At 38.1% G+C, this 22,116-nt stretch overlaps 1 protein-coding gene across 2 annotated transcripts in view; it reads left to right on the top strand.

The window, feature by feature from the left end:
- Nucleotides 1-3,939: 3,939 nt before the first annotated feature.
- LOC130833267 (signal-regulatory protein beta-1-like) overlaps nucleotides 3,940-22,116 on the top strand; it is a 31,593-nt gene continuing 13,416 nt past the window's right edge. For both annotated transcript variants that reach the window (XM_057702721.1, XM_057702720.1), the window contains exon 1: nucleotides 3,940-4,012. In XM_057702721.1, coding sequence (XP_057558704.1) covers nucleotides 3,940-4,012 — 73 coding nt within the window. The remainder of the gene's footprint in view (nucleotides 4,013-22,116) is intronic.

Below are 22,116 nucleotides of genomic sequence, written 5' to 3'. Positions count from 1 at the left end.
ATCTCTTCCAATATTTTCTTGGGTCCTTTCTCTCTCTCTTCTCCTTCTGGGACCCCTATAATGCCAATGTTGGTGCATTTAACATTGTCCCAGAGGTCTCTCAGGCTGTCTTCAGTTCTTTTCATTCTTTTTTCTTTATTCTTTTCTGCATCAGTGATTATCACCATTTTGTCTTCCAGGTCACTTATTTGCCCTTCTGCCTCAGTTAATCTGCTATTGGTTCCTTCTAGTGTGTTTTTCATTTCAGTTATTGTGTTGCATATCTCTGTTTATTTGCTCTTTAATTCTTCTAGGTCTTTGGTAAACTTTTTGATCTTTGCATTCAGTCCTTTTTCAAAGTCCTGGATCACCTTCACCATCATTGTTCTGAATTCTTTTTCTGGTAGGGTGCCTATCTCCTCTTCATTTAGTTGTTTTTCTGGGGTTTTATCCTGTCCCTTCATCTGGTACAAAGTCCTCTGCTTTTTCATTTTCTCTATCTTTCTGTGGCTGTGGTTTTCAGTTCCACAAGATGAAATACTGCTGATACTGCTTGACACTGCTGTCTGCCCTCTTGTAGAGGAAGTTGTCTAGGAGGCTCGTGGGTGCTTTCTGATGGGAGGGACTGATGGTGGGTAGGGCTGGATGGGCAGAGCTCATTAAAACTTTAATCTGCCTGTCTGCCAATGGGTGGGGCTGTGTTCCCACCTTGTTGGTTGTTTGGCCTGAGGCTACCTAGCACTGGAGCTTACAGGCTCTTTGGTGGGGCTAATGGTGGACTCTGGGAGGGCTCATGCCAATGAGCACTTCCCAGAACCCCTGCTGCCAGTGCCCCTGTCTCCTCAGTGAGCCACAGCTGCCCCCCACCTCTACAGGCAATCCTCCAACACCAGAAGGTAGGTCCGGTTCAGTCTCCTATGGGGTCACTGCTCCTTCCCCCTGTGTCCTTGTGAGCACACTTTTTTGTGTGCCCTCCAAGAGTGGAGTCTCTGTTTCCCCCAGTCCTGTGGAGGTCCTGCAATCAAATCCTGCTGGCTTTCAAAGTCTGATTCTCTGGGGATTCCTCCTCCTGTTGTTGGACTCCCAGGTTGGGAAGCTTGATGTGGGGCTCAGAACCCTCACTTTAGTGGGTGGACTTCTGCAGTATAACTGTTCTCCAGTTTGTGAGTCACCCACCCAGCATTTATGGGATTTGATTTTAACATGATTGCGCCCCTCCTACTGTCTCATTGTGGCTTCTCCTTTGTCTCTGGATGTGGGGTAACTTTTTTGGTGAGTTCCAGTGTCTTTCTGTTGATGATTGTTCAGCAGTTAGCTGTGATTCCAGTGCTCTCGCAAGAGGGAATGAGTGCACATCCTCCTACTCCACCATCTTGATCCTATCTTTGATCTAATTTCTATTCTTTTAAATTTGTTGTGACTTGATTTGTGGGCTAGCATGTGATCCAGACTTGAGAAAGTTCCATGTGTACTTGAAAAGGTGTGTATGCTGCTGCTTTTGTGTGTTTATCTATTAATTCCAACTAGTCTACTGTGTCATTTAAGATCACTCTTTCCTTATCGGTTTTCTCTCTGGATAATCTGTACATTGATGCAAGGAGGGTGTTAAAGTCCCCTACTATTGTTGTATTATTGCCAACTTCTCCCTCTGTTTATATTTGCTTTATATTTTTAGGTACTCTTGTCTTAAGTGCATACATGTCATTATGTTTAATATCCTCTTCTTGTATTGATTGCTTTATCATTATATAATGCCTTTGTCTTTTGTTATAGGCTTTGCTTTAAAGTCTATTTTGTCTGATATGAGTATTGATACCCCCACTTTCTTGTCATTTGTATGAAATCTCTTTTTCTTCCCCTCAGTATCAGTCTCCAATTTCATTTCAGAGTCAATCTTTCAAGTTTCATGAAAAACCATTTTCAAATTATTATTTGATTGCATTGAATTTATATATTACTTTGGGAAAATTGAAAGCTTTTCCAATGTTGAGTTTTCTCATTTATGGATATGATATACCTTTACTTATTTAGTTTTTAAAGTAATTTTAAATTCACAATTTTACAATTGTTTTTTCCCCTAATGGTCTTATGCATCTTTACTTACAGTTATCTCTAATAATTTCTAGTTTATGGAATCTTTAAAATTTATAATTTCTGCTTTCAGTAGTTTTGACTACTAACTGTAGTTGACGTAGGTCATCAATGCTTTATCCAGCAAGCTTACATAACTCTTACCATTGCTAATAGGCAAGGCATGTTTTTGTGTGTGTAACTCTGTTAACATTAACCCAATCATCCAAATTAGTTTCATCTTTCTGAAAGATTCGTATCCTAATGATATATTAATCAAATAGTTCTACAAGTTCTACATGTGGAAACTGGAGTCTCTCTAACCTGCGGCTATTTTCCACCTCTGTGAGGAAACAACTTTCAGATCTTTTAACTGACCATTTTAGGCTTTAATGCTAAATGTCATATAGCATGCTTCTATAGAAACTTCCTGTTTTCTCAATCTTTGGCATTTTTAATTGATATCCCACTATGGAAGATGTGTATGTAATGTTTTGTTACACCTGACCTCATGACACACAGACACATGTGTGTCTGTGTATAGCCTCTTCACCCTAAAATAACTACAGTTTTGGATACCATAATAGACAGTGTCTATGTTATTGTGACTATGAGATTGTTATTTATAGCTGAGTTTATAACATTCTGAGTTTTGGTTTATGTTGATCCTCCTGTATGCATGTTTGTGTAACCACCACCATGATCAGGATGCAACATATTCCATGACCACAAAGTCTCCCATGTGCTAGCCCTTTAAAGTGACACACGGGGAGGGTGGGGGGGAATCGAGGGAGGTGGGGGGAAGAAAAAAAATAAAGTAACACACAGCCCCACCAAACTAAACCTCTGGCAAAGGCCATTCTGTTTTCTCTCTATACATAATTCTGAGAATGTTATATCAGTGCAATTGATATTTTGAGATTGGCTTTCTTTACTCAACATAATGCCTTCAAGAGACTTTCAATTGTTGCACACATGTATAGCTCATGCCTTTGAGTTGCTGAGTAGTATTTCCTGGTATGGATACACCGCAGTTCGTTAAGCTGTTCACGTATTGTTAGATATTTTAATTTTTACCAGTTTTGTTTTGCTTTAAAAAGAAGTCTGCTATCACATTCATGCACCAGTTTTGTGTGGATATAGTTTTCAATTCTCTGAGATAAATGTCACACAGTGTAATTTCTGGGTCCTATAACCCATTTCCCCTCCTGAAAGAAGTAGGAAATGATTCTTACTTTCTTTCTTTCTTTCTTTCTTTTTTTTTTTTTTTTTTTTTTTGATGCAGGTCATACAAGTTCTGAGGTCCACATTGCACTGTGCTTTTGGGCTAAGTTTTAGCAGTTATATCAATAAAGGGTTGGAGTAGGAAGTCAGATCGTGTTCCATCCCACAGTTGAGAGGCCCTGGCAAACCCTCCTCCTTTTTCTACCTGAGTAGCTCTTGCTTGAGGTAGGTGGGAATGAGACCACAAGACTGCCACATCCTTGGGTACTGGGTTTGGGACTTTGGGACACAGCCCACAACCACAGATCTTTCTTGGGAATCTGTGAGTTTGGCTGGGATTCCAGCGGGGAGATCACCATGAATGGGGTCAGGGGCCCATTGGAGAAATCAGGGGCCTTAGGTGGGGAGGCCTGCCCAATCTGTGAAAACATAAGGTAAGTAACTCCTCATCTTGTAGCCATGTCCTCTGCCTGATTTCTCTTTCACCATCTAGAAGCAGGAACTGTAAGAATCTAGAAGCAGTTTACTCAGAGCCATTTCACCCCATCATAGACACTTCCTCTTACATCGTGGGAGGTGGGGCTTCTCGCCTTTCCACAGAGCACAGAAGCCTGTATTCTCCCCAGGACACACACTTGGACAGAGCAGGCTCCTCTGGCCTTCGCAATGCACATCCCTGCCTCCTGGTCCCACCCTCCTCCTCCTTGCTTGCTGCTGACTCTACTGCTTGGACTCACAGGTGAGCATTCCTTGGGGTAGAATCCCCTCTCCCTGACCACTGGACCCTCCCCTGCCCCTGCATTTTTAGGGTCTCCACATAAGCATGAGTGTTACATCCAGGGCAGCCACAGAATGCCAAGGACTGGGCACTATCCGAGAGCATGAAATCAGGTACATGAGCATTTTCTCTGTGGGTCCCTTGCCCACAGTTTTTTACCAGAGGAATTGAAACAGATGATGCTTCAAACACCACCAATGACAGATTTGTGTGTATTATCTTGTCTGCTCCTCACAACATCCCAGTGTGATAGTTATGACCATTATCCTCAACTTGAAGTTTGGGAAACTGAGGCATAGAGAGTAACTTGCCCAATGTCGCCTATCTAAGGCAGTGGAGCACTGGATTGCAATCCAGGCCATACAGCTCCAGGGCTGATTCTTTTAACCATGTTGTACTGCTCAGCTTCTCAGAGGAGGCTGATGGCAGAAAAATCAGAAAATACTGAGAAGCATCCTCACCCATCATGCCACTCAGAGAACAGCAGAGTTCAAATCCTGCTGTGTGTTCTCCCAAACTTTTGTCAGTGTTGGGTTGGATGGCTTCTATGAGCTAATTTTTTTTTTCACTGAGCATTTAACATGTCTTATAATTTCATTAGATCCTCAAAACAACCTGTACACTAGCATGCTAGGCTACACTTTAATACATGTCTGTGGATGCATGTATTTATGTGTGCGTGTGTGTGTGTATGTGTATGAGTGGGGGTGAGGAAGTGTTCCCAAACACATGGGACTTCAAAAAGACTTCCTTATTGCTCCCCTTAATCATTTTTCAGTGTACATGAGATGAAACAAACAGATTATTAGCTTTTGCTGTCTTTCAGCAATATCCTTCCTTTTCTACTTCTCTATGAATCTACCCCTTACCCTCACGCAAACTCTTAAGACAAGAAAACATCTCTCTTGGTAAATGAGTAGAATTTTGTGCATTGCTTTCTTAGAGTCCCCTCTTCCATGCTGATAGGAATGAGGAGAAAATGAGGGGATAAAAGACACAGAGACTCTTGTTTATATATGACCTATGTACCCATATCCATATGTATGTCTATATCTGTCCCTATATTCATACCCATATCTACCAGTATCTATCTATATCATCAAATGCTAGTTGCAGCCTTTAGGCCTCAAGAAATCTAATGAGTAATAACTGTTCATTTTCTTGAACAGTCACATGCCAGACATTGTTGGAAATGCCCATAGCTGTTAGCTCATGTGATCATTATATCCAAGCTACATACTCTTGTCACCCCTACCTTACAGAAAAGAAAATTGAACAAGGAGAAGTTCAAGGTCACTCAATGGTAAATGGTAGAGGTATGATTTGAACTCAAGCAATCTTATACTAGAGTTCATGATTTTAACATTGCTCTTGTTGGTACTGTGGTCCTGCTTCCAACCCATGAGATTTCTGCAGCTTCTACCAATGGGTGTGTAGAAAGGTGGGGTCGGGGGAAGAGGGTTTGTGGTTTTCTTCTCTGCACTATTCTGCTCCTTGCATACGAGCAAGTTCCTTTTTGTTTTCCACCAAGTCATCTCCATGGGGAACTCAGTTTCTGATATAATTTTCATAGAGATTACCCACTAAAAATAGAATTCAGTGTCTCAGGGAGATGTCACACTGGGCAATTTACGCATCATACATATATTTTTTGGATATGTACTATGTGCCAGGAATGGTTATAGGAACATGGGGTGCACTGGTGAATAAAAGTCAAAGTAGTTGCCCTCATGGTTATTTATCTCAATGGAAGAACTGGCAATAAACAATACACTTACAATTAGGTAAATAGTCTAGTACATTATAATGTGATAAGTGTTAAAAAAAAAAGAAGAGAGATAAGCTGGATAAGAGAATTGGGAGAATCTGTAGGATGGGATACATTTTAAACCTGGTAGTCTTGGGTGGGTATCCCTGAGAAGGGGAAATGTGAGCCAAAATTGAAAGACGATTCTAGAGTGAGCCATGTGGTTATCTGGGGGAGGACCCTTCCTGTCATGAAACAGCATGTGCAGAGGTCCTAAGAGTAGAATCATCCTCCTATGTTGAAGGATTTCGGCTTTTGTCTGAGTAAAATCATTGCCATTGCAAAGTTTTGAAGAGAGAAGTGACATGAGTTTTAATTTATTCTAGAATTTGGTTGAATACTACAATAGGCTAAAGAGGACACAGACAGAGGCAACGAGAGCATTTGAGGTCACTGCATTCACGCAATAAAGTAAAAGTGTCTTGCACCTGAAAAGTAGCTAGTACAGATAAGAGAAAGCGTTCAGATTCTGAATGCACACTGAAGAGGAAGCAACAGGATTTCCTGATGGGTAGGATTTGGGGTGGGAGAGAAAGGCTCCAAAGTTTTGAGACCTGAGCATCTGGAAGAAGAAATGTGGCTCAGGTGAGATACAGAGGGTGTGGGGGAAATTCAGTTTCATTTTAGATGTGTTAACGGTGAGATATTTATTTCTATTTAAAGAACGTGATGAGTGGATTATTGGATATACAAGACCAGAGAGTTCAGAAGAAAGGCCTGGACCAGAGAAGTAATAGGAGAATTGTAGACACACAGATGGCAGGGTTTTTGCTGTCCCCTGGGTTGTCTCAACCCCCTGATCCCTCCTCTCCTGCCTCCTCCTCTCTAACATTCTTTCATATTTCTTCCCATTTTCGTCTTAGCAGTTCAACTCCCCAACCTCAATCTTCTCCAGACTTAAAAACCCAAATCATCTGATGTTTTTGGCACATCACAGGCACCTGCCCTGTAATAGCATGCACCCTCCCTAGGTGGCATGGTTGGTTAGAAATAGTGCTTAGTGGGTGAGTTTACTAGTTCACACTCTGCAAAGGTGAACCACACAATTTCTCCCTAAGAAGAAAGAGCACAGGTTTTGTTTGTGGTGCGACAACAGAATGTTCCTCTGGTTTATATCCATGCAATTTAATAGGACATTTCAAATAAGAAGGAATGTATTCGTATTTCTCTGTAACTGGGAGAAACTGAGTAGTTAGCTAGACAGTGAATTCAAGCTGGAAAACTTGCACCTGTAGTTAAATAATTGGCCCAGTGGTGACTTATGTCTCCTCAACTCATAACTCATTGTCCAAATGTAGTCAACCACCCACAATTGTTTTCAAAACATGATTTTGGAGTGTATTGTTTCCTTGCTTTTATTGTTTGTCCCCATGGTTCTTTCTCCCCATTCACCTATAGGTTTCTCCAGTGTATCAACGTTGAGAACCACACATTTTAGTTTCCTTGAGCCCTTTAGTGCAATTCAGAGGCTCTACATGGGGCAGTCACCTTGTTTAGGTTCACACTTTTTTATTGTGGTAAAATATACATAACACGAAATTTACCATTTTAACTTTTTTGAAGGATACAAAGTGGCACTAAGTACCTTCACCATGTTGTGAAGGCATCACCAGCGTACATTTCCAGAACTTTTTCAACATCTATAGCAGAAACTCTCTGTCCATTAAACTATAACTCCCCATTTCTCCTTGCCTGCTGCCACTGGTAAACTGTATTCTACTTTTTCTCTGTGAATTTGCCTATTCTATGTGCTTCATAGAATATGTACATATTCTATGATCTTCATATAAGTGGAATCACCTATTTTCCTTTTGTATCTGGCTTATTTCTGTGAGTATATTTTTAACGTTCATCCATGCTGTAGAAGGTGTCAGAATATCATTGCTTTTTAGGGCTGAAATATGCTTTATTTTTTATTGAAATATACTTTATACTTTATCTATCTATCTCTTTATATATTTATCATCTATGTATGATCTATCTATCTATCTATATCACATTTTGTTTATCCATTCATCTATTGATGGAATTTTGGGTTGTTTATACTACGCATTTTTATTGAAATATACATGCTTAACACTATTGCATAAGTTAAAGTTGTACAATATAGTGATCCACAATTTTTAAAGGTTATACTCCATTTATAGTTATTGTAAAATATTGGCTATATTCCTGGTGTTGTATTATATATCCTTGTATCTTTATTTACACATAATGTGTTGTACCTCTTAAACCTCTACCCCTATATGGCCCTTCCCACCTTCCCTCTCCCTGCTGGTAACCACTAGCTTGTGCTCTACGTCTTTGAGTCGGTTTCTTTTTTGTTATATTAAATAGTTTGTTGTATTCTTTAGATTCCACATGTAAGTGATATCATACAGTATTTGTGTTTGTCTGACTTATTTAACTTAGCACAATATATTCCAAGTCTATCTGTGTTGCTGTAAATGGCAAAATTTAATTTTCTTTTATGGCTGAGACGTATTCCCTCTTATACACACACACACACACACACACACCCCACATTTTCATCTATCCATTTGTTGATGAATTTTTCAGTTGTTTGTATTACCTTTTGGTATTGTGACTAATGGTGCTATGAACATTGCTGACTAACTGTATGCTTGAATTTCTGCTTTTAATTATTTGGGGTATACAACTAAGAGTGGAATTATTGGATCATATGGTAAATTCTATTCTATGGTTAACATAAAAACAGAGTTAAAAAAAACTTAAAAAAATAAATACTGGTGTTTCCAGAGAGACTCCACCATTTTTGTACTCCTATTAACAATGCACAAGGGTTTCAATTTCTCAACGTCTTTGCCCACCCTTATTTTCAAGTTTTCAATCTTTTTGTTTTGTTTTGTTTTTGGTAAAAGCTATCCTACACAATATGTAGGGGTATCTCATTGTGATTTTAGTTTGCATTTCCCCAATTATTAGTGATGTTGAGCATCATTTCACAAGCTTATTGACCATCTGTGTATCTTCTTTGGAGAACTGTCTGTTCTTTCATTCATTTTTAAATTGAGTTGCTTGTTATTTCGTTGCTGAAGAGTAGGACTTCTTGAAATATTCTGGATAGAAATCCCTTATGAGATATATGCTTTGCAAATATTTTTTCCTATTCAGTGAATTATCTTTTCATCTCTTGATGGTATCCTCTGATGCAGGAAAGTTTTAATCTCGATGAGGTCCAATTTCTATATTTTTTCCTTTGTTGCTTTTGGTGTCATATCCAAGAAATTATTGTGAAATTCAATGTCATGAATTGTTTCACCTGTGGCTTTTTCTCAGAATTTTGCAGCTGTAGCTCTTACATTTAGGTTTTTGATTATGTTGAGTTCATTTTAGTATACGGTTTTCAGGTAACGATCCAACTTTATTCTTCCCCATGTGAATATCAAGTTTCTCCCCATTCGTGTATTGAAAAGACTGTGCTTTGCCCATTGAATGGTCTTGGCCCCTTATTAAAAATCACTTGACTATATATGTGAGGGTTTATTTCTAGGCTCTCTATTTGTTTCCATTGGTCTATATATCTTTCCTAATGTCAGTACCACACTATTTTGATTATTGTAGCTTTGTATTAAGGTTTTCAATCTGGAAATGTGAGTCCACAAGCTATGGGCTTCTTTTTCAAGATTGTTTGCTGATTTGAGGTTCCTTGCGATTTCATATGAATTTAGAATGGGGTATTCTATTTCTGAAAAAAAACATCTTTGGGATTTGAATAGGGATTGTACTGATTGCTGTAGTTTCTTTAGGTCAATTGACATTTTAACAATATTAAGTCTCAGAATCCATAATAGGATTTTGTTTTTCACTTATTTATGCCTTGTTTAATTTCTTTCAGCAATGTTTTGTACGTTTTTGATGCACAAGGCTTTCATTTCCATGGAGAAATTTACTCCTAAGTATTTTATAGCTTTGTAGCTATTAAAAATGAAATTGCTAGCTTAACTTGCTTTTTGGATTGATTGCCACTACTGTATAGAAAAGCAACTGATTTTTGTGTGTTGAGCTTATACTTCAAAAATTTGCTGAATTTTTTTATTAGCTCTGAAGCTTCTTAATGTTGGAATTGTTGAAATTGCTTCATAAAAATCATGTCACATACAAAAAAGATAGTTTTACTTTTTCCTTTCCGATTTCAATGTATTTTCTATATTTTTCCTGGGAAACTGCTTTTGTTGCAATTTCCAGTATTGTGTTGACTAGAAGTGGCAAAAATGGACATCCTTGTCCTGTTCCTGATCTTAGGGGAAAAGCTTTCAGAATTTCATCATCAACTAGGCTTTTCACAGCGGGCTTTTCATATATGACTTCATTTTTTGGGCAGTTTTCCATCTACTCCTAGTATATTGGCTGTTTTTATTATGGAAAATGTTGACTTTTGTTAAATGCTTGTTCTGCATCAGTTGAGATGGTCTGTTTTTTTCTCTTTATTCTATTAAAATGTTAAAATGTATTGTTTGATTTGCATACATTGAACCATTTTTACAATAAATCCTAGTTGTTCATGGTGCATAATTCTTTACGTATTCTATTGAATTAGACTTGATAACATTTGTTGATGATTGTTGTATCAATATTTCGAAAAGATATTGGTCTGTGTTTTCTTGTTATGCCTTTGTCTCGCTTTGATATCAGAATAATGCTAAGAATGAATTTTAATAGGACTCTGAAAAAGTTAAGAAGTCTTTCTTCCTCTTCAATTTTTTGGGAAAGTTTGGGGAGGAATAATGTTAGTCCTCTTTAAAAGTTTGAAAGATTCACCAGGGAAGACACATGGTACTTGGCCTTTCTTTGTTAGGAGGTTTTTGATTATTGATTGAATCTCATTGCTAATTATAGGTCTACTATGATTTTCTGTTTCTTCATAATTCAGCCGTGGTGTTTTGTATTTCTAGGAATTTGTCCATTTTGTCTAGGTTATTCACTTTTTTGGTGTTTAAACATTTGTAGTGCTCTTTTATAATCCCTTTTATTAAGTAAAATTGTTAGTATGTTCTTTTATTTCTGACTTTAATTATTTGAGTTTTCTCTCGCTCTCTTTTTTTTCTTCATCAATGCAGCTAAAGTTTTGTGAATTGTGTGACTCTCTTTGAAGAATCACTCTTGGTTTTGTTGATTTTCTCTTTTGTTTTTCCATTCAGATTTTACTTTTCTCTTCACTAATGTTGATTATTTCCTTTTTGTTTTTTGCTAGTTTTCAGTTTGGTGTTTACTTTGCTCTTCTTTCTCTAGTTTCTTATGGTATAAAGTTACTGATTTGTGATCTTTTTCTTAAATGTCTGCATTACCAGCCATAAATTTCCCTTTAGGGCTTCTTTTGTGTATCTCAAACATATTGGTATTACATGTTTATGTTTTCATTTGTCTCCAGGCATTCCCTAATTCCCCTAATGATTTCTTCTTTGCATGTTGATTTCTAAAGAGTATGTTGTTTGGTTTCTATGTACTGTGAATATTTTATTTCTCTTTTGTCATTGATCTAGTTTAATTTTATGTAATGTTTGACCAATGGGCTGCTTGAATAGCCCTTCTTCAGATTCCAATAAGTTGTCTTCTTATTCATCCTGTGTTGCAATGAAACATACAGAGTTTTTTTGATATGGCAACTGACTTCTGTAACTGTCAGGGCAGATGTGTGTGGTAGGCAGAATCTAGCCCACAATATTGGAGGAACAATCAAGATTATGGTGTAGTAGGACTTTGTAGCTCATCTCCTCCCACAAATATATCAAGAATACATCTATGTGCGGAATGATTCTCATAGAATATCTACTTAATGAAGACCTCAGAATTCTGAAAGAGCAAGGAAATCTCCATGCAACCAGAAAGGACAAAAGAAAAAAGAAAAAAAAAAGGAAAGTGAGAGAGGAGTCTGATGGTACCTGTGTCTCTGGGAGGCAGCTGTGAAAGAGGAAAATTTCCATTGCTCTGGGAAGTACCCTCACTAGTGGGGAGATCAGTCAGGATAGATGGGGAGCTTCGTAGCCTCAGAGGAGAACACAGCAACCAGTTTGCACTAGCTAGAACAGAGAGAGACCTGCACAGATTGTCAGTGGAACTGCTTGGATTACCCAGCCTGAAATGTTTGTCTGCTTGTACAGGTGGGGGCTGGGTTTGAAGCTCAGTATTCAGAGATCAAATCCTGGGAAAGGACTGCGGTTGGGCTGTGGGGAAACAGCCTGAAAATCTGGAGTGTGGTGCAGGCTCACCTGTGCATATAGATGGAGGAAGCCTGGGCTGCCTTAGAGGACATGCACCATTGTTTGCTAGGTGCATGAGGGGAGGGGGTGGGACCCTCCATTGTAGCCTTTTTCCCTGCATGCACTCTCAGGCTGCAGGACACCGCCTACATGAGCTTCAGGAGCTATCACCAGTCACAGAGCCTCCACCCCCTTTCTTCAGAAGTGGCTGGGAATCCCTGGCCCCACCCCTCCCCACTTTAGGAGCAGTCACAAGGAGCGGTGCGTGCTACCTACCTCCACCCTTTGGGCTTTAGGAGCTGTGGTCATGACCATTGCTACTGCCCTCAAAGACTCCAGAAGTGGTCACATGCCACCTCCACTCCCATTGCATGCTCTGGGGGTACACATGAGCTACCCTGCCCACCAAGAACCCCAGGACTAGGCACCAGACACCACATCTGCACACTCCCATCAAGAGAATATGGTTGGCACGTGCTGAGGAAAGAGGTGACAGGCATGCATTCTAAAAGCAGCCCTCACACCAAATATTAAATCCCCACAAGCTACACAGGGACACTCTCATGTATAAATAGCACTGCAGGACCACAATAGAAAATTGCTTCTCCTCAACTCGCAGAATAATAGAAATATAAGTTCAATGAGGCAGCAGAGGAACCACTCCCAGGTAAAAGATAAAGGACTGCCCCTGAAAAAACAAACAATGATACAGACCTCTTTAATCTAATAGACTCCAATTTCAAAAAGGGGATAATGAAAATACTGAAGAAATTAAGAAAGACTCTCAGCAGAAATGCAGAATACTATAAAAAGGAACTAGAAACAATGAAAAGGAACCAAGAAAAATTAGAAATATCATTTGCTGAGAGAAAAACTGAACTAAAGGCAATGAATAACAGAATGGATAATGCAGATGAATGAATAAGTGATCTGGAAGACAGAAAAATGGAAATCACCTAATCAAGACAGCAGACAGAAACTCGAATGAAAACAAAAAATGAAGCCAATATAAGCAACCCATGGGATAATATAAAGCAGGCATCAATCTATGCACAACAGGGATTCCAGAAGGCGAAGAAAGAGAAAAGGGGATCAAAAATGTATTTGAAGGAATTAGGGTTGAAGACTTCCCAAAAGTAAAGAAGGAAAGAGATATTCAGGTACAGGAAACACAGAGGGCCCCAAATAAGGTAAACCCAAAGAGACCTACATCAAGACATATCTAAAATAAATTGCAAATTTAAAGATAAAGAGAGGATTCTAAAGGCAGCAAGAGAAAAAAAAAGGTGTTAATTACAAGGGAACCCCCATAACGCTATCAGCTGATCTCTCTACAGAAATGTTGCAGGCCAGAAGGCAGTGACAAGATACATTCAAAGTCCTGAAAGGGAAAAATCTGCAATCTAGGATTCTACTCTGCAAGATTATCATTTAGCATAGCAGGAGAGAGAAAGAATTTCTTAGACAAGGGAAAACTAAAAGAATACAGCAATACCAAACCTATCCTAAAGCAAATAGTGAAAGGTTTTCTCTAAATAGAAAAGAAATAAGAATACATAGGAACGAGCAAATCACACCTGGAAAGCAAATCAGCTAAATAAGCTAGTACACAGATTAAAAAAATCAAAAAATTTCTGTGAAAGTGATGATAACCATTATGAACAGCAAAATGGTGAACATGAAGATGTAAAAGAGGACATCAAAATCATCAAGGGTGGGGGAGGAGGGTTAGAAAATGTACATTTTTTAATTTTCTAAAATATGTTTCTATATGACCACCCATCTAAGGCAAGTAGACATAGGAGGGATTCACATGCTTGAACAACAGGGTAGCCACAAATCAAAAACACACAATAGATTCACAAAACGCAAAAAGAAGAGAACATAAGTATACTAGGAAAGGAAATCATGAATTCACAAGAGGAAAGACAAAAAGGAAAAGAAAAGGGCAACGAAGAAATACAAAATCAATGGGAAAACAAGGCTTAAAATGGCAATAAATATATATCTATCAATAATTACCTTAGATATCAATAGAATGAATTCTCCAATAAAATGACACAGAATGGCAAAGTGGATAAAAAAACAGAAGCCTACAATACATTGCCTCCAAGAGACCCACTTTAGGGCAAAGGACACGCATGGATAGAAAGTTAGGGGTGGGAAAAGATGCTTCATGCAAACAGAAATGACAAGAAAGCAGGGGTTGCAGTCCTCATATCAGAGAACATGGACTTTAAAACAAAGGACATAAAGACTGACTCTATATAATAATAAAAGAATCAATTCAAGAACAAGGATGAAGATGCAGAGAATGGACTGGAGAAATCGAGGTTTGGGGGGGGCGGGGGGTGAAGGGGAAGATGAGTTGAAGTGAGAGAGTAGCAGAGACATATATATAGTAAGAAGTGTTAAATAGATAGCCAGTGAGAAGTTGTTGTATAACAAAGGGAGTCCAACTCGAGGATGGAAGATGCCTTAGAGGACTGGGACGGGGAGGGTGGGGGGGACTCAAGGGAGGGTGGGGGGGTAGTTGAGGGAGGGAGGGAATATGGGGATATGTGTATAAAAACAGATGATTGAACTTGGTGTACCCCCCAAAAAAATAAAAAAATAAAGAAAAAAAAGAAGAGGGTTGTACACTTGCCAACATATATGCACCTAATATAGGTGGACCCAGATACATAAAATCAATACTAACAGCCATTAGGGGAGAAATTGGTGGAAATCCAATAATTGTAGGAGACTTTACCACCCCACTCACATCAGTGGAGAGATCTAGACAGAAAATCAATACAGCAAAAGAGAATCTAAATGATACAAAAGAACAGTTAAACCCAATTGATATTTTCAGGATATACATCCAAAAGAAAAAAAGAAAAAAGCAGAATACACATTCTTTTGAAGTGCACATGGAACGGTTCTCTACAACTGACCACATATTGGAGCACAAAAGAAGCACCAACAAATTTCAGAGTATAGAAATTATCTCAAGCATCTTTTCTGATGACAAAGGCAAGAAACAAGAAATCAAACACAGAAAAAGAAATGAGAAAAAGAATTACACAGAGACCAAACAACATGCTACTAAAAAACCAATGGGTCAAAGATGAAATCAAAGAGGAAATTAAAAAAAAAATGCATTGAGACAAATGACAATGAAAACACAAGCATACAAAATCTATGGGATGTAGCAAAAGAAGTCCTTAAAGGTAGGTTCAAAGTAATACATGCCATCATCAAAAAAATAAGAAAAATCTCAAGTAAATACCCTAACTTACCACTTAGAAGGTCTAGAAAAAGACATTTAAAGTCAGCAGAAGGAAGGAAATATTAAAGATCAGAGAGGACATAAAATAGAGATTAAAAAATATAACAAAAATCAATAAAACAAAGAGCTCGTTGTTTGAAAGAGTAAACAAGATTGACAAACCTCTGTCCAGGCTCACCAAGAAGAAAAGAGAGAACCCAAATAAACAAAATAAGAAATGAAAAAGGACACATAACAACAAATGCCACAGAAAGACAAAAATCCATAAGGCAATACTATGAACAATTATATGCCAACACATTCAATAACCTAGAAGAAATGGACAAGTTTCTAGAAACATGCAGCCCAGCAAAATTGAACCAAGAAGAAATAGATAATAACTATTTGAATAGACCAATCACTAGAGGTGAAATAGAATTTGTAATTTAAAACTCCCTACAGACAAAAGTATAGGACCAGATGGCTTCACAGACAAATTCTGCCAAACATATAGAGAGGAACGTACACTGATCCTTCTCAAACTCTTCCAAAAAATTGAAGAGGAGGGAACACTCCCAAAGCCATTCTATGAGATCACCATCACCCTGATACTAAAACCAGACAAGGACACCACCAAAAAAGAAAATTACCAGCCAATATCTTTGATGAATATAGATGCAAAAATTCTCAACAAAATATTAGCAAACTGAATCCAACAACACATAAAAAAATCATACACCACAACCAAGAGGGATTCATCCCAAGTTCAACAGGAGGATTCAACATACACAAATCAATCAATGTGATACACCATGTCAACAAAAGAAAAGACGAAAACAACATGGTCATCTTAATAGGTGAAGGAAAAGCATTTGATGGAATTCAGCATCCAAACAGGATAAACTAAGCAGGAGGCATAACTCTCCTAGACTTCAGACAATATTACAAAGCTATAGTAATCTAAACAGCATGATATTGGCACAAAGACAGACATATGGATCAATGGAACAGAATAGAGAGCCAGAAAATAAACCCACACACCTACGGTCAATGAATCTTTGACAAAAGAGGCAGGAATATGCAATGGGAAAAAGACGGTCTCTTCAGCAAGTGGTGTTGGGAAAGTTGGACCATCACACGTAAATTAATGAAGTCAGAGCACACCCTTTCACCATACAGAAAAATAGACTCAAAATAGCTTAAGAGCTTAGAGACATGACACCATAAAACTCCTAGAAGAGATCATAGGCAAAATATTCTCAGACATTAACTGTAGCAATGTTTTCTTAGGGCAGTCTCCCAAGGCAATAGAAACAAAAACAAAAATATACAAATGGGACCTAACCAAGCTTATAAGCTTTTGCAGAGCAAAAGAAAGCATAAAATACAAAAAGACGATGTACAGAATGGGGGGAAATATTTGCAAATTATGTGAGCAATAAGGGCTTAATTTCCAAAATATGCAAACAGCTCATACAACTTAATAACAAAAACAACAAAACCAACAACCCAATAGAAAAATGGACAAAAGACAAAGGCAGACATTTCTACCAAGAAGAAATACAATGGCCAACAGGTATATGAAAAGATGCTCGCTAATTATTAGAAAAATGCAAATCAAAACTAAAATGAGATACCTCCTCACTCACCTCACCTCACCTCACTCTGGTCAGAATGGCCTTCCTTAAAAGCTCTAACAGACAACAAATGCTGGAAAGGGTGTGTAGAACAGGGAACTCTCCTACACTCTTGTTGGGAATGTAAGCTGGTAAAGCCACTATGAAAAACAGCATGGAGGTTCCTCAGAAACCTTGCCGTATGATACAGCAATCTGATTCCTGGGCATATATCCAGCAAAACTCTTATCCAAAAAGATACATGCACCCCTATTCAAAGCAGCATTTTTGCAGTAGCTAAGACATGGAAACAACCTAAAAGTCCATTGACAGATGAATGGATAAAGAATAAGTGAGAATAATGGAAATAAAATCAAGAATCAACAAATGGGAACTAATGAGACTTAAAAGCTTTTGCACAGCAAAGGAAACTGTAAAGACGGCAAGAAGACAACCCTCAGAATCGGAGAAAATACTTGCCAACGAAGCAACGGACAAAGGATTCATCTCCAAAACATACAAGCAGCTCATGAAGCTTAATACCAAAAATGCAAATAACCCAATCCACAAATGAGCGGAAGACCTAAATAGACATTTCTGCAAAGACATACAGATGGCTAACAACCACAGGAAAAGACGCTCAACATCACTAATCATTAGAGAAATGCAAGTCAAAGCCACGATGAGGTATCACCTCACACCGGTCAGAATGGCCATCATCAAAACATCTAGAAACAATAAATGTTGGAGAGGGTGTGGAGAAAAGGGAACTCTCCTGCACTGTTGGTGGGAATGTAAGCTGGTACAGCCACTATGGAAAACAGTTTGGAGGTTCCTTAAAAAATAAAAAATAGAACTACCATAGGATCCAGTCATCCCACTCCTGGGCATATACCCAGAAAACCATAATTCAAAAAGAAACATGTACCATAATGTTCATTGCAGCACTATTTACAACAGGCAGGACATGGAAGCAACCTAAATGCCCAACAACAGATGAATGGATAAAGAAGATGTGGCACATATATACAATGGAATATGACTCAGCCATAAAAGGAATGAAATGGAGCTATATGTAATGAGGTGGATAGACCTAGAGTCTGTGATACACAGTGAAGTAATCCAGAAAGAGTAAAACAAATACTGTATGTTAACACATATTTCTGGAAGCAAAAAATAAAAAAATAAAAAATAAATAAAAAAGGTACTGATGAACCCAGTGACAGGGCAAGAATAAGGATGCCGATGCAGAGAAAGGACTGGAATACATGGGGTTGGGGAGTCGGGGGGCGAAGGGGAAGCTGGGATGAAGTGAGAGAGTAGCAAAGACATATATACACTACCAACTGTAAAATAGATAGCTAGTGGGAAGTTGCTGTATAACAAAGGGAGATCAACTCAATGATGGGTGATGCCTTAAAGCGCCAGGACAGGGAGGGTGAGAGTGGCAAGAGGGAGGGGATATGGGGATATATGTATAAATACAGCTGATTGACTTTGGTGTACCTCAAAAGCTGGTACAAGAGTGTAAAGAAATTATATTCCAATAAAGAGCTTAAAAAATCAATTAATGTAAATCATCACTTCAACAAGTTAAAATAGCCACATTACATCATTATATGAGATGCAGAAAACCCATATGGCAAAATCTAATATCCATTATTCGTGATTAAAAACTCAGTAAACTGAGAATAATGGGAAACATCCTCAATTGGATAATAAATATATACAAAAAACCTATAGCAAACATCATCTTAATGATGAGAAACTAGAGTTTCTCCTATTAAGATCAGGAAAAAGGCAAAAATTTCACTCTCACCACTTTTTCAACATTTTACTGAAAGTCCTAGATAACTCAATAAGACAAGAAAAATTTTATAAAGGTTTACTGATTGAGAAGGAAGAATTAAAATTTTGTTTGCTGATGACATAACCATCTACACAGAAAAGCTGTAAGAATTCACAAAAAAACCCTCCTGGAATTAAGAAGGAATTACAGCGAGACTGCAGAAAACAAGGTTAATACACAAAAGTCAAGCACTTTCTTGTATGCCAGCAGTAAACAATTGAAATTTGAAATCAAAAACACAATACAACTTACATTAGCATCCCCCAAATGAAGTACTTAAGTATAAATCTAACAAAACATGTATGAGATCTATATGAGGAAAACTGTAAAACTCTGGTGAATGAAATCCATGAAAATGTAAATAAATAGAGAGATATTCCATGTTTAGGAATAAGAAGACTCAATATTGTCAAGGTGTCAATCCTTACCTACTGAATCTATATATTCAGTGTACTTTCAATCAAAATCCTAGCATGTTATTTTGCAGATGTCAAAAACTTGATTCTAAAGTGATGTGAAAGACACAGATTAGCCAACATGATATTGAAGAAAAACAAAGTTGGAAAACTGATACTACCTGACTCTAAGAACTATTAGAAAGCAACAGTAATCAAGACAGTGTGGTATTAGCAAAGTAAAAGAAAAATAGCTCAAAAACAGAAAAATGGAACAGAATAGAGAGCACAGACATAGACCTACATAGAAAAGTCAACTGATCTTTGAAAAAGGAGCTAAGGCAATACAATGGAGGAAAGACAGTGCTTTCAAAAATTGGTACTGGAACAATTGCACATTCACATGCAGAAAAAAAACAAGAGTCTAGACATAGACCTTACACATTTCACAAAAATTAACTCTAAATGGATTATATACCTAAATGTAAAATGCAAAAATATAAAACTCCCAGAAGACAACACAGGAAAAAATCTAGGTGACCTTGGGTTTGGTGATGAATTTTTAGGTAAAATACCAAAGCACAAGGTTATCGAGGGGGTGACAGAAATAATTGACAAGCTCTACTTTTTAGATTAAAAATGTCTGCTCTGCAAAAGATAATATCAAGAAAACGAGAGGATAAGCCACAGACTAGGAGACAATATTTGCAAAAGACACATCTTATAAAGACTACTATCCAAAATATACAAAGAGGGCTTCCCTGGTGGCTCAGTGGTTAAGAATCTGCCTGACAATGCAGGGGACATGGATTTGACCCCTGGGCTGGGAAGACCCCACATGCCACAGAGCAACGAATCCCACTTGCCGTAACTACTGAGCCTGCACTCTAGAGCCCGTGAACCACAGCTACTGATCCCACCAGCTCTAGGGCCCGTGCACCACAGCTACTAGGCCCACTTGCTGCGGCTACTGAAGCTGCATGCCAAGAGCCCATGCTCTGCAACAAGAGAAGCCACGTCAATGAGAAGTCCGTGCACTGCAACGAGTAGCCCCCGCTCACCACAACTAGAGAAAGCCCGTGGGCAGCAACGAAGACCCAACATAGTTAAAAATAAAGTTAAAAAAAAAAGACAAAAACAAAATTTCCAAAGAACTCTTAAAACTCAGTGATGAAAAAATACCTGATTAATAAATGGGCCAAGGCCTGAATAGACACCCCATCAAAGAAAAAATACAGTTGGCAAATATGCACATGAAAAAAATTCTCCACATCATTTATCATCAGTGAAATGTAAATTAAAACAAACATGAGATACCACTATTCACCTACTAGAATGGCCATAATCCAGAACACTGACAACACCACATGCTGCCAAGTATATGGAGTAACAGGAAATTACATTCACTGCTGGCGGGAGGCAGAATGGCACAGCCACTTTGGAATAGAGTTTGTCAGTTTCTTACAAAACTAAACATACAGTAACCATGCAATCCAGCAATCACACTTCTTGATATTTAACTAAATGAGTTGAAAACTTATGTCCACAGGAAAACCTGCACTACCATGTTTATAGCAGCTTTATTCATAATTGCCATATCTTGGAAGCAACCAAGATGTCATAGATGAACGGATAAATAAGTTGCGGTAAATCTACCCAATGGAATATTATTCAGTGCTAGAAAGAAATGACCTATTACGCCATGAAAAACATGGAGGAACCTTAGATGCAGATTACTAAGTGAAAGAAGCCAATTGGAAAAGGTAACATACTGTATGGTTCCAACTAGACACTCTGCAAAAGGCAAAACTGTGGAGATCTTAAAAAAGATGAGTGGTTGTCGAGGGGATGGATGAACAGGTGGAGCAGAGAGGATTTTTAAGGCAGTGAAAATACACTGTGTGATAATACAATGATGGATACATGTCATTATACATTTGTCTAAACCCATAGAATATACAACACCAAGAGTGAATCCTAATGTGGACTATGGACGTTGGGTGATTATGGTGGTGTGTAAATGTGGGCTCATCAATTGTAACAAATGCACTATCCTGTCGGGGGAGGTTGACAGTGAAAGAAACTATGAATGTGTGGTGGAAGGGCTGTATGGGAAATCTCTGCACTGTGCTCTCAGTTTTGCTGTGAACCCAAAACTGCTTTAAAAAATACTGGAAAAAAAAGAAAAGAATAGGTGGTATATATATACAATGGAATAATACTCAGCCATAAAAAAAAAACAAAATACTGCCGTTTGCAGCAACATGACACAACTAGAGATTATCATACTTAGTGAAGTAAGTCAGAAAGAAAGATCAATACCATATGAAGTCACTTATATGTGAAATCAAAAGAGGACACAGGGAATTCCTTGGGGGTCCAATGATTACGACTCCATACTTCCAGTGCAGGGGCCCAGGTGTGACCCTGATCAGAGAACTAGGATCCTACAAGCTGCACCATGTGGCCAAAAAAAAAAGAAAGATGACACAAGTGAACCTGTCTATGAAACACAAACAGACTCGTGGGCATAGAGAACAGACTTGCGGTTGCCGAGGGGGAGAAAGTAGGGGAAATGTAATGTATTATACATGGAAAAGATAAACAACAAGGCCCTACTGTATAGCGCAGAGAACTATATTCAGTATCCTGTGGTAAATCATAATGGAAAAGAACTTAAAAGAATGTTTAAAAAAAAGAATGTATGTTATGTGTATAACTGAGTCAATTTTTGTAGAGCAGAAATTAATACAACATTGTAAATCAGTAATACTTCAATATAAAAAGTTATAAATCAAGGAAACAAATAAAAAAAAAAAACAGAAAATACCCCCCTAAAGAGATCCATGTCCTAATACTTGTGAATATTTTACTTTACATGACAAGAGAGATTTTTTAAAAGTGATTAAGACTCTTGCTATGGGGAG

This window comes from Hippopotamus amphibius, chromosome 12 (genome assembly GCF_030028045.1).
Source record: "Hippopotamus amphibius kiboko isolate mHipAmp2 chromosome 12, mHipAmp2.hap2, whole genome shotgun sequence".
Taxonomy (NCBI): Eukaryota; Metazoa; Chordata; class Mammalia; order Artiodactyla; family Hippopotamidae; genus Hippopotamus; species Hippopotamus amphibius.
This window is presented reverse-complemented; position numbering and strand designations above follow the sequence as displayed.